The following is a 16,529-nucleotide window of genomic DNA, read 5'->3' on the forward strand; positions in this document are numbered from 1 at the left end:
TGCCACTATATATTATATAGGCCTATATATTCTGACTCGTTCATTAGCAGGGTGGCTTACATGAGGATGGTATGCGTGACAAGACTCGGGTCGTCTGCGAATCTTCTGAGATTTCATCCTGTTGCACTTAACTGTGGCGTTATGTTCAAAGAAGTTAAGAAGACTTCAGTTTCAAACAAAGTTAAAGCAAAACAACATTTCAAAGACAAGGCGATCATCACGGAAGGATATATTTGACTTCTTTGGGCATGAGTGTGATGGGAGCGTACTGTCGGGAGCAGTCGCAGTCAGCCTGGACCACCAGCACGACCAGGTTACTGTTAGGAACCTGCTGTAGGACAAACATCCTGAAACAGAGATGAATTGACTCATTGTTACTGGTACACAAACCCACCGACCTGAGGACAATCTGATAGATGGACTTACTTCTGACAGCGGCCACATTTGATGATGCTGTTGGTCTCTCTGATGGACGTGTCATACATGAAGCTGGGATACTCTGTGTTACAAGGCTGCATTAGTTCCACCTTCCTCTGTTTGTGTGCTGGAGAAGACAAGATTTGCATTATAACCGATAGATAAGTACTTCATGGAGTCTGTATGTACAGTAGACCAGAGGTTTTTAAACTGGGGTTCTACTAATATTTTTAATAATATTGGAATATATATATATATATATATATATATATATATACACACACACACCTCATATTTGGTGGATGTTGGCATTAAAAAGTTTGAAAACCTCTGGTTGGATGTTGGATCAAACTATTTGAACTGCATTCTCGCAAAATAAATCAGGATCTCGTAAACTTTCAGACTAGCTTACTACTTATATTTAGTCTAGAAAACCTAGAACTATACTAAAAGCACTACAGATGACTAAGGCGTTTCATTATACCAATCTCAGGATCAAAGTTGGCATTCTAAGCCAATCTTGGCTAAAGAAAGGCTCAAACTAGATGAAGGACATGTGCTCATGCACACACTCAGCACACTTACTTGCATGAAACCCAGCTTTAGCTGCACAGCGTCATTGAGAAACAATTACAGCAAAGGGATGAACAACAATGGAAATGGAGAATGACAGACACTACATAAGATGACATTAAATGATACGAAAATATGGAGATGATGTTTATATGTTTGAGGATTTTTGAAGTCTCTGTGAACCACAAGCACATCATGACACGACACAAGTCCTCTATTGATTATATTGGGATCCCAATTTCAGCAGTTTTACTGTTACATCCTTCATAACTTTGGTTGCACTTTATTTTACAGTATGTGTACTTCCAATTTACTTACAGTGTACTTACCCACAAAGTACTGAGTCATTACTCAGATAATGTCTGATGGTATCATTAATGGTACTACCTTTACCATTAAGGTAACTAAATGGGTTAAGTAAAGGGATGGTATAATGCCCTTTTCACAAGATGTAAAATGTCCCCAGAGTGTGTATGTGAAGTTTTAGCTCAAAATACCCCACAGATATTTTTATATAGCATGTTAAAATTGTCACTTTTTGAGGGTGAGCAAAAACTAAATTTTTAGAAGTAAATTTTAGGGTTAGTGATGTCACTAACCCGGGAGGAATGTCGTGTAGTCCCTACCAGCCGTTTGTTGTAGTCCTTAAAAAACTATTTCTTTAAAAGCAAATATCTCCCTTTGCTTTGAACTTTGAGCGTTGTAACTTTGCAGATGTTGTTTATGCTCAAACAGCAACATTACACACTAACAAAAGTTAAAAAAGTGAAATCATAATCAACCACCCCTTTAAGGTTTAGGAGTATGTTCATGGTTAGTACCTAGTTATTACTCAGTTAGTGTCATTGCTAAAATAAGTACATACAGTAGTATGTTCAAGCGAAACAGGACTGTAAAATAACTTTTTTAACTTACCATCCACTACATAGTCGTTATGCCAAAGTCCGCAGATGTTGAACTCCAACAGAAACCTGAAAATTTAGATATGAGGATTAATTTCTACTGGCAAATCAAGTTACATTTCAAATGAATTAAAATAGCTCGTGTTCCTTCTAGTGGCACAACTTCAAACAGCACTTACATCATGAAATGTGAGAAGAACCACTTTATTAACGCCAGCAGACCATAGAAAGGCTGTGAGGTGAACAGAGGTGGAGTGTCAGCACAATAAAGACTACATTATAAAGATGTTGCTCTCTAATAGACGCTGAGGTGTACATACGCTGAGCAGTGGTCGAGCTCCGCTAGTGTGATGATGGGCGTTCTTACACATGGCCTGGTAGTCATACAGAGTCACCCTATAGAACAATATAGAAGAGCATTTCCTCATGTTCACATTTTTTTAAAGTCCTATCAAACTTTAAAGGAATTAGTCACCAAAAAAAATTACAATTTGTATATTATGTTTTATAATATTTAATCAGCAATACATTTTGCTTGGGATCTAAAATTAAGCAACACTATGAATATTGTGATGATTTTAGTACATAATCCCCCATAATCTCTCAGAAATGTTCACTTCAGTCCATGTAAGAAATTATTTAATTTATATATATATATATAAAATTGTGTTAGTAAGATTTTTTTATGTTTTTGAAAGTCTCTTATGCTCACAGAGGCTGCATTTCTTTCATCAAAAATACAGTAAAAACAGTAATATTGTGAAGTATCATTATAGTTTAAAATTGCTGTTTTCTATTTTAGTGTCACATGATCCTTCAGAAATCATTATAATATGCGATTTGCTGCTCATGAAGCATTTCTTATTATTATTAATGTTGAAAACGGTTTTTGCTTAATATTTGTGTGAAAACTGATCCTTTTTTCAAGATTCTTTCACATATAGAAGGTTCAAAAGAAGATAATTCATTTGAAGTAGATCTTTTGGTAACACTTAAGTTTAGAGGTCAATTCTCACTATAAACTAGTTGCTTATTATCATGCATATTACTAGGATATTGGCTGTTTATTAGTTCTTATAAAGCACATATTAATGCCTTCTACATCCCTTAACGTACTTCCTTTAGTTCCTTACTATTAATAAACAGTAATTAGAAGTTTATTGAGGCAAAAGTCATAGTTAATAGTTTGTTAATATTGAGAATTGGACCCTAATCTAAAATGGCTGTCACTTTTGAAGCATCCTTGCTGAATAAAAACCTACATTTCTTTCAAAATGGTATGTGAAGGGTCCAGTTACCTTTTATACAAGCCAGATTTTAGTAACTGGGCCATAACAGATCCATCTATTTCCCCGAAGAATTTACCAACCTGTGTGAAAAGAAATACAGAAATCACATATATTAGTAACATACACAGAGACTACAACACAGAGTGAGGGATTACTTATGATCCCTTCTGGGGTTTAATATACAGTATAACAGTATGAATATAACCATTCCCAAGATGAATAGACACACACACCTACACGGTCACATACAGACTGATGTGCAGTGATCCAGATGTGCAAGCAGATGCCTGAAACTGCCCTGCCTGACCCACGGCAATCTGGGATTAGATTCCATAAGCATTAATCTCCTGGCTACTGCTCACATAGTTCTGCAGTGCACGTGTTGTTACAAACAGCTGCAGTTACGGTAAGAGACCATTGTCATCATATAGACATGGATATGCGACAAAATACACAGCATTTGCATTTTAAATGGTATGAAACCGTTAATAATCGAATAACTAATTCAACAATAACGATGACGTTAATAATCACAATTATTTGAATACAATAGACTAAAATACAATTTATATTAACAATGCACTAAACAATGTTTTTGAAAAAGATATAATTATATTCAATTGTAGGCTTGAGTTTTCTTCCGGGAAAGGACACGTCAAAATATAAATTTGTTAAGTAGTTCCTGCCAAAGACATATGGAAAAAAAGGGGGCGGGGCCTGGTTGAGTTGCGCTAGTATTGTGTTGAAACTAAAACTTAGCTATTGGTAAGAAGCGTGATATTTCCAAAACTCGCTGATTGATTGACCAATCACAACACACTGGTGCAGCCGACCAATCAGAGCACATTGCGCTTTTTGGAAGGAGGGACTTCATAGACGCCGGAAACAAACTGAGCGTTACTGACAGACTGGGAAGAATGTGTTTTTTGAATGTTCAAGCATGAAAAGGGCATAATAGGTCCTCTTTAATCTAAATATCTTCCCCTCCCTCTTGCAGCGACATCTCTTCTCCTCTCTGATGACGTGTTTACTGTTGCGAGGACGGGACAACCTCTCACTCACGAGATCACAGCGATAGCAAACCACAAACATCCAACGATCCCATCAATTTCTGATGGACAAAATCAATTCCCACCCTTTCCCGGTCGAAATTATTCAACCCCCATTGCAAATCAGGTTTATTAGCTAAATTTACAGACTTTCAGCTGTTTGCAATGAATAAATCAAACAAAAGTGATTGAAATAGCTTAACACAACAAACGTGGTTTCCCCAAATTCAACTGAAAATGCAACTTTAATGACTTCTGCTGTCTTAAAATGATTCAACCCCCTGAATAGAATCCCTCATAACAGCCAAATCTGCTAAACAGATGTTGTCTTTAGCACACCTGATGCAAATAATCAAGGGCATCTTTAGTTGCACCAAGTGTGCTTGAGCTAGCACACATGAAATATATCTGAACTGGCTAGGTTTGTTGAATGTCACGAATGACTGCATGTTAGAAATATGGCTAAGTCAAAAGAATGGTCCAAAAAGTTAAGAGAAGATATCATCACTCTTCACAAACAAGGAACAGGATACAAATAGATAGCGAAGGCCCTAAATGTTCCTAAAGACACAAAGGTAAAGGAACAAATGTTTTGATTATTAAGGTCTATTTTTTGTCACACAAAACACAACTACTATGACAAATTAAAATAATAACTCTAATAACATGATGCACCATATTCAGATGAATAAAGGATGTCACTCTCCATTCCAACACATATATTCTGTCTGCACTGATACATAAATTAAAAGGCCAAAAATATATGGCAACCTTTTCCAACTAATCCAATTTTACCCTGCAGACGAAGTCAATTCTCATTCTCTCAATCAATGTCTCATTTGGGACCCCATCTGTTTGCTCTAAGGACAAGCTTGTGGTACATTATCGAGTCCTCAAGGGAGAGGATCCGCCTATCCCATCACCTGCCCTTCACATCTAACCCCCTGGGCAAGGAAACATGCAGCTAGAACCGTCACAAAAAAAAAACAGATAACCATCTTCTGCTTCTACTCTCAGCTCACTATGCCAATGTATTTCTCATAACCCAAAACCAAATTAATGATTTCTCCATCAGTGACTTTGCGTGTTGAATTTCTCCAGAGCAATAATGATGGAAATGTTCCACAGCTTTTAAATAAATATTTTAAGGTATCTGTCTATGCAGAAGTTAACTTTTAAAAATAGATCAAGGCTAAGAAATATTCACTGGAGTAAATAGTGTGACAACTAGCCCCTGTCTCCTTTATGCATTATATAAAAAATTTTTTTTTCATAATTAGTGGGATTTTTTGTAACATATTTTACTTAGACTGGTTTTATATACTCACATCTCCTCTGTCCTTTGAGACCAGTACGAAGCCATTATTGTCAACAAGGTAACAGTTGACATCCTGTGAAAAACACAGTTGGATTAGAACTGACGATCTCCCTTGCAGAACCTACATTTATTCCAGTGACTCGATTTGTGTAAATGAACTGATTCAGAACAATGATTCACAGATTACATAAAGGCCCTGTCCCAAATGGCACCCTAAACACTCGCGGTCTGCCAACATGGCCGCACTTTCGCGAGGTGACGCAGCTTTGAAGTCTGCTGTGGAGCTTGCTTCAATGTGGGCTCAACAAAAGTGCGAATCGAGGGTGCATATCGGCTACAAATGACAAATGAGACCCTACGGACTTGTGGACATGTGCGTGCGGCGGCCATTGTAAGTCCACAAGACTGTAAGTGCCTATGAAATGCGCCATTTGGGTCAGGGCCAAAGATGACACAAAGAAAAGTAAATCAGCTTCACTCACGATGCTCTCACAGCTGAGAGGACATATACCCTCCACATCACTGCACTGCAAAGAGTAAGACAACCGCAAGGGCTTTAGTAAATGGACAAGAACATTTTATTGGATACATTATATTTAGGAACTAGTGGTGAAATTACTGTTACCTGTGTAGAGATTACATTATGGTACTTTACATGAATTGGGTATAAATTAGGGCCTAAAACCTTTTTTTTTTGTCAAAAAATGAAGGTTCTAAACTTTCAGCAAATTTTGATCATCTTCAGGGGGTCAAAAATAGGTTTTATACAAAAAGCAAGTTACCAAACCTTGGTGCATGTCTCAGTTTGTGTTCTTTAATAGCAATAATATTAAATCAAATCACATTGAAATTAGATAGATGCAATTTATCAAGTAAAAAAAGAATTGATGACGGTTGCAAATTTAGCCTAAGAGAAGTGGACACGGGAACAAATGCTGGTTTGTAGTTATTGACAAACTTATATTTCCCATAAGTTAAAGGTAGGGTAGGTCAGAATTGTCTAAAAAAAACTTTTATTCAAATTTGTTTAAACTGTCTTTATATACCAATGCATAATTAAAATGCAAGTACTCTGAAATAGAGAGTATAAAAAACCGAGTGACTCTAGTGTATTTAATCTTCAGTAAACACAGCTCATTAATTCCATTCACTCCCACCTAAAAACGGGTGCGCGACTGCGCGCACGTGGGCAGAGCCAGTAATAACTGCGGTAGTCATGGCGACGGAGAATGACAGTCGCGCAAGCCAATCCTGTGATTCGTCCCGAATGGAAATAATGAGCTGTGTTTAATGAAGATTAAACGGTCTAGAGTCACTCGATTTTTATACTCTTTTTATCAGAGTACTTACATTTTAATTATGCATTGATATATATAGAAAGTTTAATCAAATTTGGTAAAAAGTTTTAATATAAATCCTACCTACCCTACCTTTAAAGAAAAACATTTGTTTGATCATTTTTCATATGATGACGTGGGTAACACGATTGAAGGTTAGACTTAATAAATACAGTTAACAATTATGAGTGCAACAATATATTTTTTAATTGTTTTATCAGTTTTAACAACTGTTACTTTAATGAGTGATCTTGTGGTAACAGGCCAACATGCAAAATGCGGGGCTCAACTAAAAAAAATAAGGATTTTACAACAAATTTTTGTTGAACAGATTATTAAAATTATGATGTTAAAATTATTTTCATTTTAATTGTTGGATACTGGACCTCTAAAAGACCAAAATCCCATTTTAAGGGGTATATAGACATTTGAGGTGTAAAACTACACTGTAAAAAAATCTGTTCATGACTTGTTCTCACAAATACTTTTTAAATAAAATCAACTTAGATAATTAATGTGGTTCAGATAACATAATATTTTGAGTTTGTTGAATAAAACAATCTCATTTATTGCATTAACTCAATGTTTTTATTGCAATGAACTCAACATTTTAAGGCAACCAGGTTACTTTAAGTTAAACCAACAATATTTTTTACTGTGCAAGCTGCTTTTCATATGATCTCAATTTTGTGTTATAAAACAGTTTATCTAATATTTCTCATTAAAAAAATTGTGCATCTAATGCTGTTAAAAAGTAATAGGATACCAAAGTGTACCATATTAGTGTAATGTACTTTATATGTGCATTTTGGCTTCTTTTAATGTATAAATCAAGTGAAGACAACAATGCAATATACTTACATCTGTGGTGTTTGGCTGACAGGGAATAAGGGAAGAACAAAAATGAGAAGGAAAAGGTTAAGTGATTCCGATAGCTGTTTGTAGGTTTGTGTGTGTTGCACCAGATCACAAAGGACAAGAAAAGAGCCCTTGTGTGGAACGGGGATGGTGATTGAAAGGTCCTAGGTTTAAACCCCAGAAGGGACAATAAGTCATGTGGCAAGTCGCATTGGATAAAGAGTGTTCGCTAAGTAGCAAGCCTCTTGATAAATTGCTCGGAGGCCTGCAGACGTGAGCATGTACATGTACGCTTAGAAACCTCCAGTGCAAACACTATTTGCTCATTCGTCAGGGTGAGGCGGACAGGAACTGATACACACCATTAACCAAAGACCTTCAGAACAACAACATCTCATATTTCTAGATTGTTGTCATTCGCAGTCTACCTTTACACAACACAGCATATTCACACATCTATGCATTTATAATATTAATATTTTAATATGTATATTTTGTATTTGTGTATCAAAAATGAAGAAAAAAATATGTAAATTAAATAAAAAATAAAAAATATTTAATAACATTCTATTTAAAATCAATATTATATTATGTGTCTTCAATATTAATATTTTGGTAACACTGTACAATAAGGTCCCATTAGTTAGCATTAGTTAATGCATTAACTAAAATGAACAATGAACCATTCATTGCTATTGTTCTTTGTTAATGTTAGTTAATAAAACTACAGATGTTCATTATAGCTCAGGTCCATTAAATAATATTACCAGATACAACTTTTGATTTTAATAATGTATTACTAAATGTTGAAATTAACATTAAATAAGATTAATAAATGCGTTAGAATATTTTTTTCAAGTTAACTAATGTACTTAACTAATGTAAACAAATGGATTTATTGTAAAGTGTTAACAATATTTTTGAGGTCAAACTCACTTGTTTGGCAATAGAAAAGAACACTCTTTCCAGCAGGTCCATGGATGCTTGCATTCCAATAACTGCACATAGAAGAAACAAGGGGAAAATCAGAAAACATGCAATAGGAATAGATGAGGTATTTTACAGAGACTGCATTCATATCGGATTTTAAAAAATATATTAAAAATATTTTTCACAGAATTTCCAGGATTAAAAACAAAAACATTTTTTTAAAGAGGTTGCATTCATAATTTCTAGTCAATTAAATATTTTAGAGCTGATCATAACAAGACAATTAAGCAATTTCCCTAAATATTGAGCTATTTTATTAATTTCCATGATTTTTCCAGTGGAGGAAATTCCCAGATATTTACAGGCTTTTCATGCGCGTAAGAACCCTGTATTCATGTTTTCCTGGAAAACATTTGTTTATGCTCTATATCACATGATTAATCCTCATATGTGCAACATCATAAGCTACAGGAAAAAATGAAGAGGCTCCCATTTCTAAGCTGTATCAGCTGATGTTTTTTCTCTTTCAGTCCATCTATCTCTCTCTCTCTCTCTCTCTCTCTCTCTCTCTCTCTCTCTCTCTCTCTCTCTCTCTCTCTCTCTCCGGCACAGACTGTTCTAATAGTCCTACTAACTGATGTGACCCACGCTCATACACACACTGGGCATTGCAAGCTGTGAGGAACAACTGTACCTTCCTCTTGTTTCTTTCATTTTCTGTTGATTTGCTCACTCTGCCTTGATAGGAGCAATTATGAGGACCTATAGATGAGCACTACAGAAAGGTATGTTTTGCTTTTAGAATAAGTGCAATCATAATCATTTCTCACTGATTTGTTTAAATAAGCAATGGTCCTTGTTTGTGCTCGTTCAGTATTTAAGACTTTGTTGCACAGAATAAATGCTTCCATTTCAACAGTTTTTAGTATAACTTAAGTTCATACCATAGTTCTACACTTTTTCTATAGATCTATAGTACAGCCCGGTTTAATCAGATATAAAAATATAATTGTATTTTTGACAGATTTCATACAATTCTATGTATTACAAGAAGTGGACATTCCCGCATGCACTATTTGATCCTCTTTTCACTGATAAAGCGGATGTCGTTCGCAGCTCTGATTTATTATCTAATGGTGTGGACAGTTTAATCCGTGATAGTTTAATGCAGCAAATGTGATGGGCAAAAAGGAATAATCAAATGCATCTAGTTTTTCACTAGGCTTTATGCTCTTACAAAAAGCAATGGACCTCTGGGCAGCTTTTATACAAAGTACTCTCTCTCACTCTTTTCTTTTCCTTCTGAAGACTCAAATCCATTTCAGGTCTGCCTCATGTTCAGCCTTCACAGGGCATTCATTTTACATTTTAATTTTAGTCAGCTTATTAGTACCATCATAAATTAATCTGTACCAGCTGTGCATGCACCATATGACCTATCCTCCTAAAATATCTTCTTCTAAGGGTATTTGTTCCCATTATTGTAAAAATTACAGCACTTCCAGGCGATTTCCAGGTGGATTCATCATGGCATTCATTTGGTGTAGACTAGTGGATGCTCCTGTTTGCTGAGGAACTGTTACAACAGCATTTGACCAGGATGAACATTATAAGTAAGACTCAACTTATTATAAGTATCCAGAATCTTCTCAACTCTTACAGTTTCCTAACCCTCTCCATTTTCTTGTAGTTTCCTCGAGTTTGATGACCCTTCTGAGCCTGTGTGGAACAACAACAAGTTGTCCATCAGTCTGTTCCTGCAATGTGAACCAAACAGACTGCAGTGACCTTAACCAACTGGCTTCCTTGAACTCCATCCTGGACCAGCTTCCCTTCAACACAAGCTACCTCAACCTCTCAAAAAACAACTTCACCATTGTGGAACCAGGGAGCTTTTCCAATCTCAGCGTCCTGCAACATCTAGACCTCTCCAGAAACCTTCTCTCCACCATCAACCCTGGGTCTTTTTCCAATTTCAGTGGCATGGTACATCTAGACCTCTCCAGAAACCTTCTCTCTACAGTTTCTCCTTCTAGCTTCTCCCAGCTGAACAACCTGGAGTTCCTGGATCTCTCTGAAAACGTCCTTGTGAGGCTTCCCGTCAGCCTGTTCTCTGATCTCGGCAGCCTAACAGAGCTGGTTCTAAGAGACAACAGGCTTAAGGAACTGAACCCAGACCAGTTCAAAGAGCTGATTGAGCTTAGGCGCCTGGATCTTTCCTTAAACAGTCTCATCTCCATGCCCACACACCTACTGGATGGGCTCCGGAACCTAGTGTGGCTCTCGCTTGTGGGCAACAAGCTGAGAACCCTGCAGCGGACCACACTTGAGCCAGCGACTGCTCTACAGAACCTTCTGCTCGACGGAAACCCCTGGAATTGCAACTGCAACTTAATCCCACTCAAGCACTGGCTGGAATGGATCATGTATACAGGTGAGTGAGGTCATTTATCACTGCTGGAAATTAGTGATGCACAATATATTGGTACCACATCGGTTATCGGCAGATTTAGAGAGATTTCAAAAATGTAAAGTCACAATGTTACAGAAGTAGCAGCAGATTTAGTTCTTTATTGTGATATATCAGGGTACAACGAATTATCTAAAAAAATAACAGAAATATAGGGTCGGAACGAGGTTCTACGCGTCGGTTGTTGATTGGATGGAGGCGGATCTGAATTGGAGGATCAACTTGCAGTTGGTAGTAAGAAAGGGGCGGAGTTTAAGCGGAATTGAATTGGCGGATCAACTTGCAGTTGGTAGTAAGAAAGGGGCGGAGTTTAAGCGGACTAAATGATTGGAGAAGTCCGGCATACATAACCAGAGAGAAGGTAAAAAAAAAATACAATAAAAGGAAAAATATATGCATGGATAAAAAATTCACAATAAGATCAGTAACAGGCAAATGGCAAAATAGAAAACATTTTCTCATTTCATGCTGACTTAAAGTTAAGTTAGACAATTAAAACTGTTAAATGTAATCTTTAGCCAATCTCAAAATGAACATCCATTTTTATAGTGTAAATTATAATGTTGCGATGTATTATTGCCCATTTATTAATATATATATATATGTGTGTGTGTGTGTGTGCGTGTACATAAATTATAAATAAATAAATTAATATGTTTTTATTTTTTACTTTTTTTGTGTGTTTTTTTTAGTTATAAGTCTAAATAAAGTTTATAGTATAAATTATTAGGCACATATTAGTTATCACCCAAAGCATGAAAATATTTATCAGCTTACCAATATTAGTTCTAATTTTCATAAAACCCCAAAATCTATACATTTAAAAACACTGCACATACATATTTAACATAGACAAACACATTTAACAGCTTTAAAATGCATTTAAAATATGAATGTTATATTTTAATATTTTATTCTATTTCATCTTATTTTCTCAATTCTATCTTTTTTTGTCATTCCATAGGTGGCCATGTAGATTCCGCCAACTGCTCCTTTCCTTCTAATTTGCATGGTAAGGATCTTCGCAGTATCCCAATGGAGATGTTCAGACACTGTTACCCCCTCTATCTCGAGACCAGGAACCCGTCTGCTGCCGAGGGCCACCAGGTCCCAGCCGGGCCAGCAGACTGCATCCGCCAGCGCTACCGCCCTGTGAGTGTGAGGCGAGCGACGGCCACAGTGGTGGTAGCTGGGGTGGTGTGCGGAGTGGTGTGTGTGCTGATGGTGGTAACGGCCACCTACGGCTGCATCTACGCAACGCTGGTCGCTAATGAACATCAGCAGCTGACGCATGGGAACAGCCAGCAGCAACAGCCACTGATGGTGGACAAGGAACCAGAGCAGGATGAAAAAGAGGATCTGATGCCGACTATCGGAAAGGGAGCAGAAGCCACAGAGTGCGTCGGGTGGATGGCATTCCCTCCAGAAGTGTGTGTTTAAAGCACATAAGGAACTCATAAGGGTTTTTTATTGGTGCTTTTTTTAGCATTGATGCAGATCGATTTATAAATGTTTAATTTGGGAGGGAGAGTTGGAGGGCAAAGACCCAATGTAGCTCAGGAGCAATTAGCTCATACTAATTAAAGACTAAATGTATAAAACTATTGATTACACCTGGTATTAAGATGCGTTTTGGTTGTTCAGATCACAAGTGGACGACGCTAAACACAGGTGTACCGGTAAAACGTTTTGATTCCAGATGTAGTCGAAAACACATTCGACCGGATTGCTTGCGAAGAGTAGACGCTCATGTGGTCAAATGCAATCGAACAAGCACAAAAGACCTCCTGCTCTCTGCCTACTGACCTAATGCGGAAACATTTTGGGAAACGCCAGGCGGGATTTAAAGGTGCATTGTGTAATATTTAGGAGGATCTGTAGACAGAAATGCAATATAATATACATAACTATGTTTTCAGTGGTGTATAAAGACCTTACATAATGAACCGTTACGTTTTTATTACCTTAGAATGAGCCATTTCTATCTACATACATCACGGCTAATGAATTGCGCCGCCATGTTTCTACAGTGGCCCTAAAAGGACAAACTACTACAGAACGCGTTTCTTCACTATGTTGTTCTTTGTGCAAAGAATCTAGCTAAAGTCAGCTAATAAAACATAATGATGAACAAAACTGACACAATGATGAACAAGTAACAATGATATTCGCAATAACATCGTTTTACTGATTAAAAATTAAACATTTCTTAATTTATATTTGTAAAGAAACTTCATCGGCCACCGTAACTTCTGTTGGTTGCAATTCGTAACCTCACCACTAGATGTCGCTAGAAATCTCACACACTGCACCTTTAAACTTTGCCAGCTGAAGACCCAAATTTGGTTTGAAGATGAAAAACGCACAAAGCACAATGTTCTCTCGTGTTTATTATGTAAATTGCGTGAGATTATTTCGTCAATTAGAAAGAAAGATCTGAAAAGCCCACACATTTACCCACCCCTCCTCTCGAAGAAATCAGGACAGAAGTGGTTGAAAAGTGGACAAAAGAGAAAGATTAAAACACCAGGTGTAATCGGGAATCTTTTATATTTTCTTATGAACTTTCCTAACAAACCAAGTCGTTCGATTTCTTATGGTTGCTATCGATCATATGTTAATTAGCATATTAAATAGTATATTTTTCTTAAATTTAGAAACAGACTATATTTTAAATGTGTTTGTCTATGTTCAATATGCAAGTACAGTATACATATATATTCAAGTACATATATTCAAACTCTGGTCGATAATTATGATAGTTATGATAAATAAGCTTATCTTAATAAGCTTTATATGATTAAATTATATCAAAATAAGTTGAAAATTATACACTAAAATCAAACATTTTAAATGCTTTAAAGTGATGACACAAATGGCATTACTACATTATGATGTACAATATGAAAATGGAGATTTATTTTGAAATTTGTATTTTTAAAGATTAGCTTTAATGAGCATTAGATTGCGACTAAGGTAATCAAAATGTAAAAATAGGTGAAATATTTAGGTAAATTAAATATTTAATATCGACCAAACAGAATTCAAATATGGTCTCAAAATTTTGGACACTAATTAATGATGCTAAAGCATTATATGTTGAATGTAAAATCAGATTTCAGAACTCAAACTATGGCAGACGGATATCTTACCTCCAGGAATAGCTGTTCTTTTCCCTTCAGTCACTGTCACAGATGTTACTGCCACAAAAGTGTTCCTGGCTGTTGGACATAGGAGACTGTTATAGGATACTGTAACCTTCTGTAAACTTTGACTTTTCTACAAGTACATTTAATAATCAGTATTTACGCACCTTTGTTTATATCATCATGTGGGACATAGAAGAAGAATTGACCCGGTTTGTTCTCAGCTGCCAGGCGATACCAAATGGGAAAGTGATCCACTGTGAAGAGGTTCTCTTTGTCCACACGGGTCAAGAACTTCCTGTGAGGTCAAAGTATCAGGAGATTTGGGGAAAGGCAAAAATCAATGTTTTTTGAAAATACTGTTTCAATAACATATTTCAAATGAAAAATAAAATCTGACAACGGTATCGTAAATGTTTATTCTTTATGTCAAATCATGCTAAAAATTGTTTTAGCTGGTCCAGCTACCAATGTTAAAGGCTCACAGAAGTGCCTTGAAACGTGCAGCATTATTCAATGTGTTTACGTAACTTCCACTGACACAAAAAGATTGGACGGGGGATATCGAGAAGCTCCTCCCCTTTTTAAAAATACCATGCAGAAAATAGTACATTTGTGAACAAGTGACTGATTTCAGCAGCAGCTTCAGCGTCTATTTAAAATGCAGGGGGCGGGACGCTTTAGATTCTAGAGAGCATTTGATTGGACAGAAAATCTGCTGAAAAGCTTAAGTGCAGTGATGTCATCAAAAGCATTGATCCATATTGGCAGAAGTAAGAGACTGTAAGTTTTGAATGTTTATATCTTGTAAATGCTAATTTTGTCCTTGTTTTGGAGCACACTAACTTATAGACAACAGTAAGGCTAACATATTCATACTAAAGCCAAAACATTTAAAATGTAAGATTTTGTATGTCAGATTTCACACACACACACACACACACACACACACACACACACACACACACACACACACACACACACACACACACACACACACACACACACACACACACACACACACACACACACACACACACACACACACACACACACACACACACACACACACACACACACACACATCAATACTACTAGTAATGTAAGCAACTGAGGAGTTGATTTTCCAATATCTCACTCACTTTCCCACACGTTTCTCACTTCCTGCATATCTGATCACACGCATGAGTCCAGAGCGGGTTCCAAGGAAAGCTGACTCCATGCCTTCATCTACCCTATAGGGAGATAAAAAGCAAAAGGAGAATGGCTATAAACAATCTTTCCCAAAATGACGGTGGGATTTTATAGGACATACAGAAAAGTCTGGCTTTGTGTTTGTGCATAATGCCCAACATACACAGCTTAAATAAAGCCTCTTACCCGGAGCCGGTTAGCGTTAGCGCTGTCCAGTAGGCCTCCAGTGGTGCTGTTACCACGGCATCGAAAAGAACTTGCTGTAGCAGTATCTCGTCACCTATTACAGTTCAAATATTTACTTAAGCTATACAGGATGGTATTTTTGATAACTGCTTGCATGTTAAACATGTAAAATAGCTGAAGACACAAGTATAATCAAGATGCAAAAGGCAGGGGATGAGCAGATATGCATATGGGCCTGTTTACACCATTGAGTATTTAGCATCTACATAGAAAATATTGTAAAATAAGGTAAAACCCAGCTGAGGAAAACTCACACTCCAAGTCAGGCTCTTTCCCAGTCAGATATCGGACCACAGCCTGGAGCTGAGTGAGCTTACGGTGGTGTGGGTCAATATCTGTCTCGCAATACGTCCTGCGTGGGTAAACCAACATCAACTTAGCAAGACACATGACCACGTTTTAAGGTTTTTAGGGACCTGTTGTCCTGACGCCTGACGGTGTTCAGAAGATACATTTCTGCCTGTTATGTTTTTATATTCTTGCTTCAACTCAACAATACTTACCATTCATCTGCTATTGTGAGGTCTGGCTGCTGAAGGTCATGAAGACCTAAAGAAAGAGACAATTCAGCTGTGTTTTTAAAATTTCTTCAACTTTGGGCACTGTTATTTATTTTATTTTTTGCTGCTACTTTTGAAATGCCTTTTAGGTAAAGTTTTGTTGGTTTACCCCCATCCCCAGAAAAAAATCATCAAACATCAAAACATAATTTAATTAACAACTATGATTATCTAAACCAAAAAGTGGAATAAACGAAGATTTCCATATTTTATTATGTGAAAATTATCTGTAAAATTATA

The 16,529-nt window shown here is 36.7% G+C and overlaps 2 protein-coding genes across 5 annotated transcripts in view; one reads left to right on the forward strand and one right to left on the reverse strand.

Moving 5' to 3' along the window:
• The window catches only part of cacna2d4b (calcium channel, voltage-dependent, alpha 2/delta subunit 4b), a 32,022-nt gene that overhangs the window by 906 nt on the left and 14,587 nt on the right, over nucleotides 1–16,529 (reverse strand). The window contains exons 22-39 of one of the 4 annotated variants that reach the window (XM_079603107.1): nucleotides 16,233–16,278; nucleotides 15,984–16,081; nucleotides 15,670–15,763; nucleotides 15,432–15,524; nucleotides 14,457–14,587; nucleotides 14,296–14,364; nucleotides 8,680–8,741; nucleotides 7,747–7,761; nucleotides 6,031–6,075; nucleotides 5,559–5,621; nucleotides 3,191–3,261; nucleotides 2,213–2,288; nucleotides 2,072–2,124; nucleotides 1,906–1,961; nucleotides 1,003–1,023; nucleotides 427–544; nucleotides 232–347; nucleotides 61–143 (exon numbers count right to left, since the gene is read on the reverse strand). In XM_079603107.1, coding sequence (XP_079459233.1) covers nucleotides 61–143; nucleotides 232–347; nucleotides 427–544; nucleotides 1,003–1,023; nucleotides 1,906–1,961; nucleotides 2,072–2,124; nucleotides 2,213–2,288; nucleotides 3,191–3,261; nucleotides 5,559–5,621; nucleotides 6,031–6,075; nucleotides 7,747–7,761; nucleotides 8,680–8,741; nucleotides 14,296–14,364; nucleotides 14,457–14,587; nucleotides 15,432–15,524; nucleotides 15,670–15,763; nucleotides 15,984–16,081; nucleotides 16,233–16,278 — 1,310 coding nt within the window. Of the gene's footprint in view, nucleotides 1–60; nucleotides 144–209; nucleotides 348–426; nucleotides 545–1,002; nucleotides 1,024–1,905; nucleotides 1,962–2,071; nucleotides 2,125–2,212; nucleotides 2,289–3,190; nucleotides 3,262–5,558; nucleotides 5,622–6,030; nucleotides 6,076–7,746; nucleotides 7,762–8,679; nucleotides 8,742–14,295; nucleotides 14,365–14,456; nucleotides 14,588–15,431; nucleotides 15,525–15,669; nucleotides 15,764–15,983; nucleotides 16,082–16,232; nucleotides 16,279–16,529 lie in introns of those variants that run through there. The other 3 variants (XM_079603108.1, XM_079603109.1, XM_079603110.1) reach the window with 3 other exon arrangements.
• On the forward strand, nucleotides 9,326–14,695 carry lrtm2b (leucine-rich repeats and transmembrane domains 2b). The gene is made up of 4 exons (XM_079603114.1): nucleotides 9,326–9,458; nucleotides 10,170–10,286; nucleotides 10,364–11,107; nucleotides 12,108–14,695. The coding sequence occupies exons 2-4, from the start codon at nucleotides 10,229–10,231 to the stop codon at nucleotides 12,581–12,583; spliced, it is 1,278 nt and encodes a 425-aa protein (XP_079459240.1). The 5' UTR covers nucleotides 9,326–9,458; nucleotides 10,170–10,228; the 3' UTR covers nucleotides 12,584–14,695.

This window comes from Phoxinus phoxinus, assembly GCF_949152265.1.
Source record: "Phoxinus phoxinus genome assembly, chromosome: 25".
NCBI classification, from domain to species: Eukaryota; Metazoa; Chordata; class Actinopteri; order Cypriniformes; family Leuciscidae; genus Phoxinus; species Phoxinus phoxinus.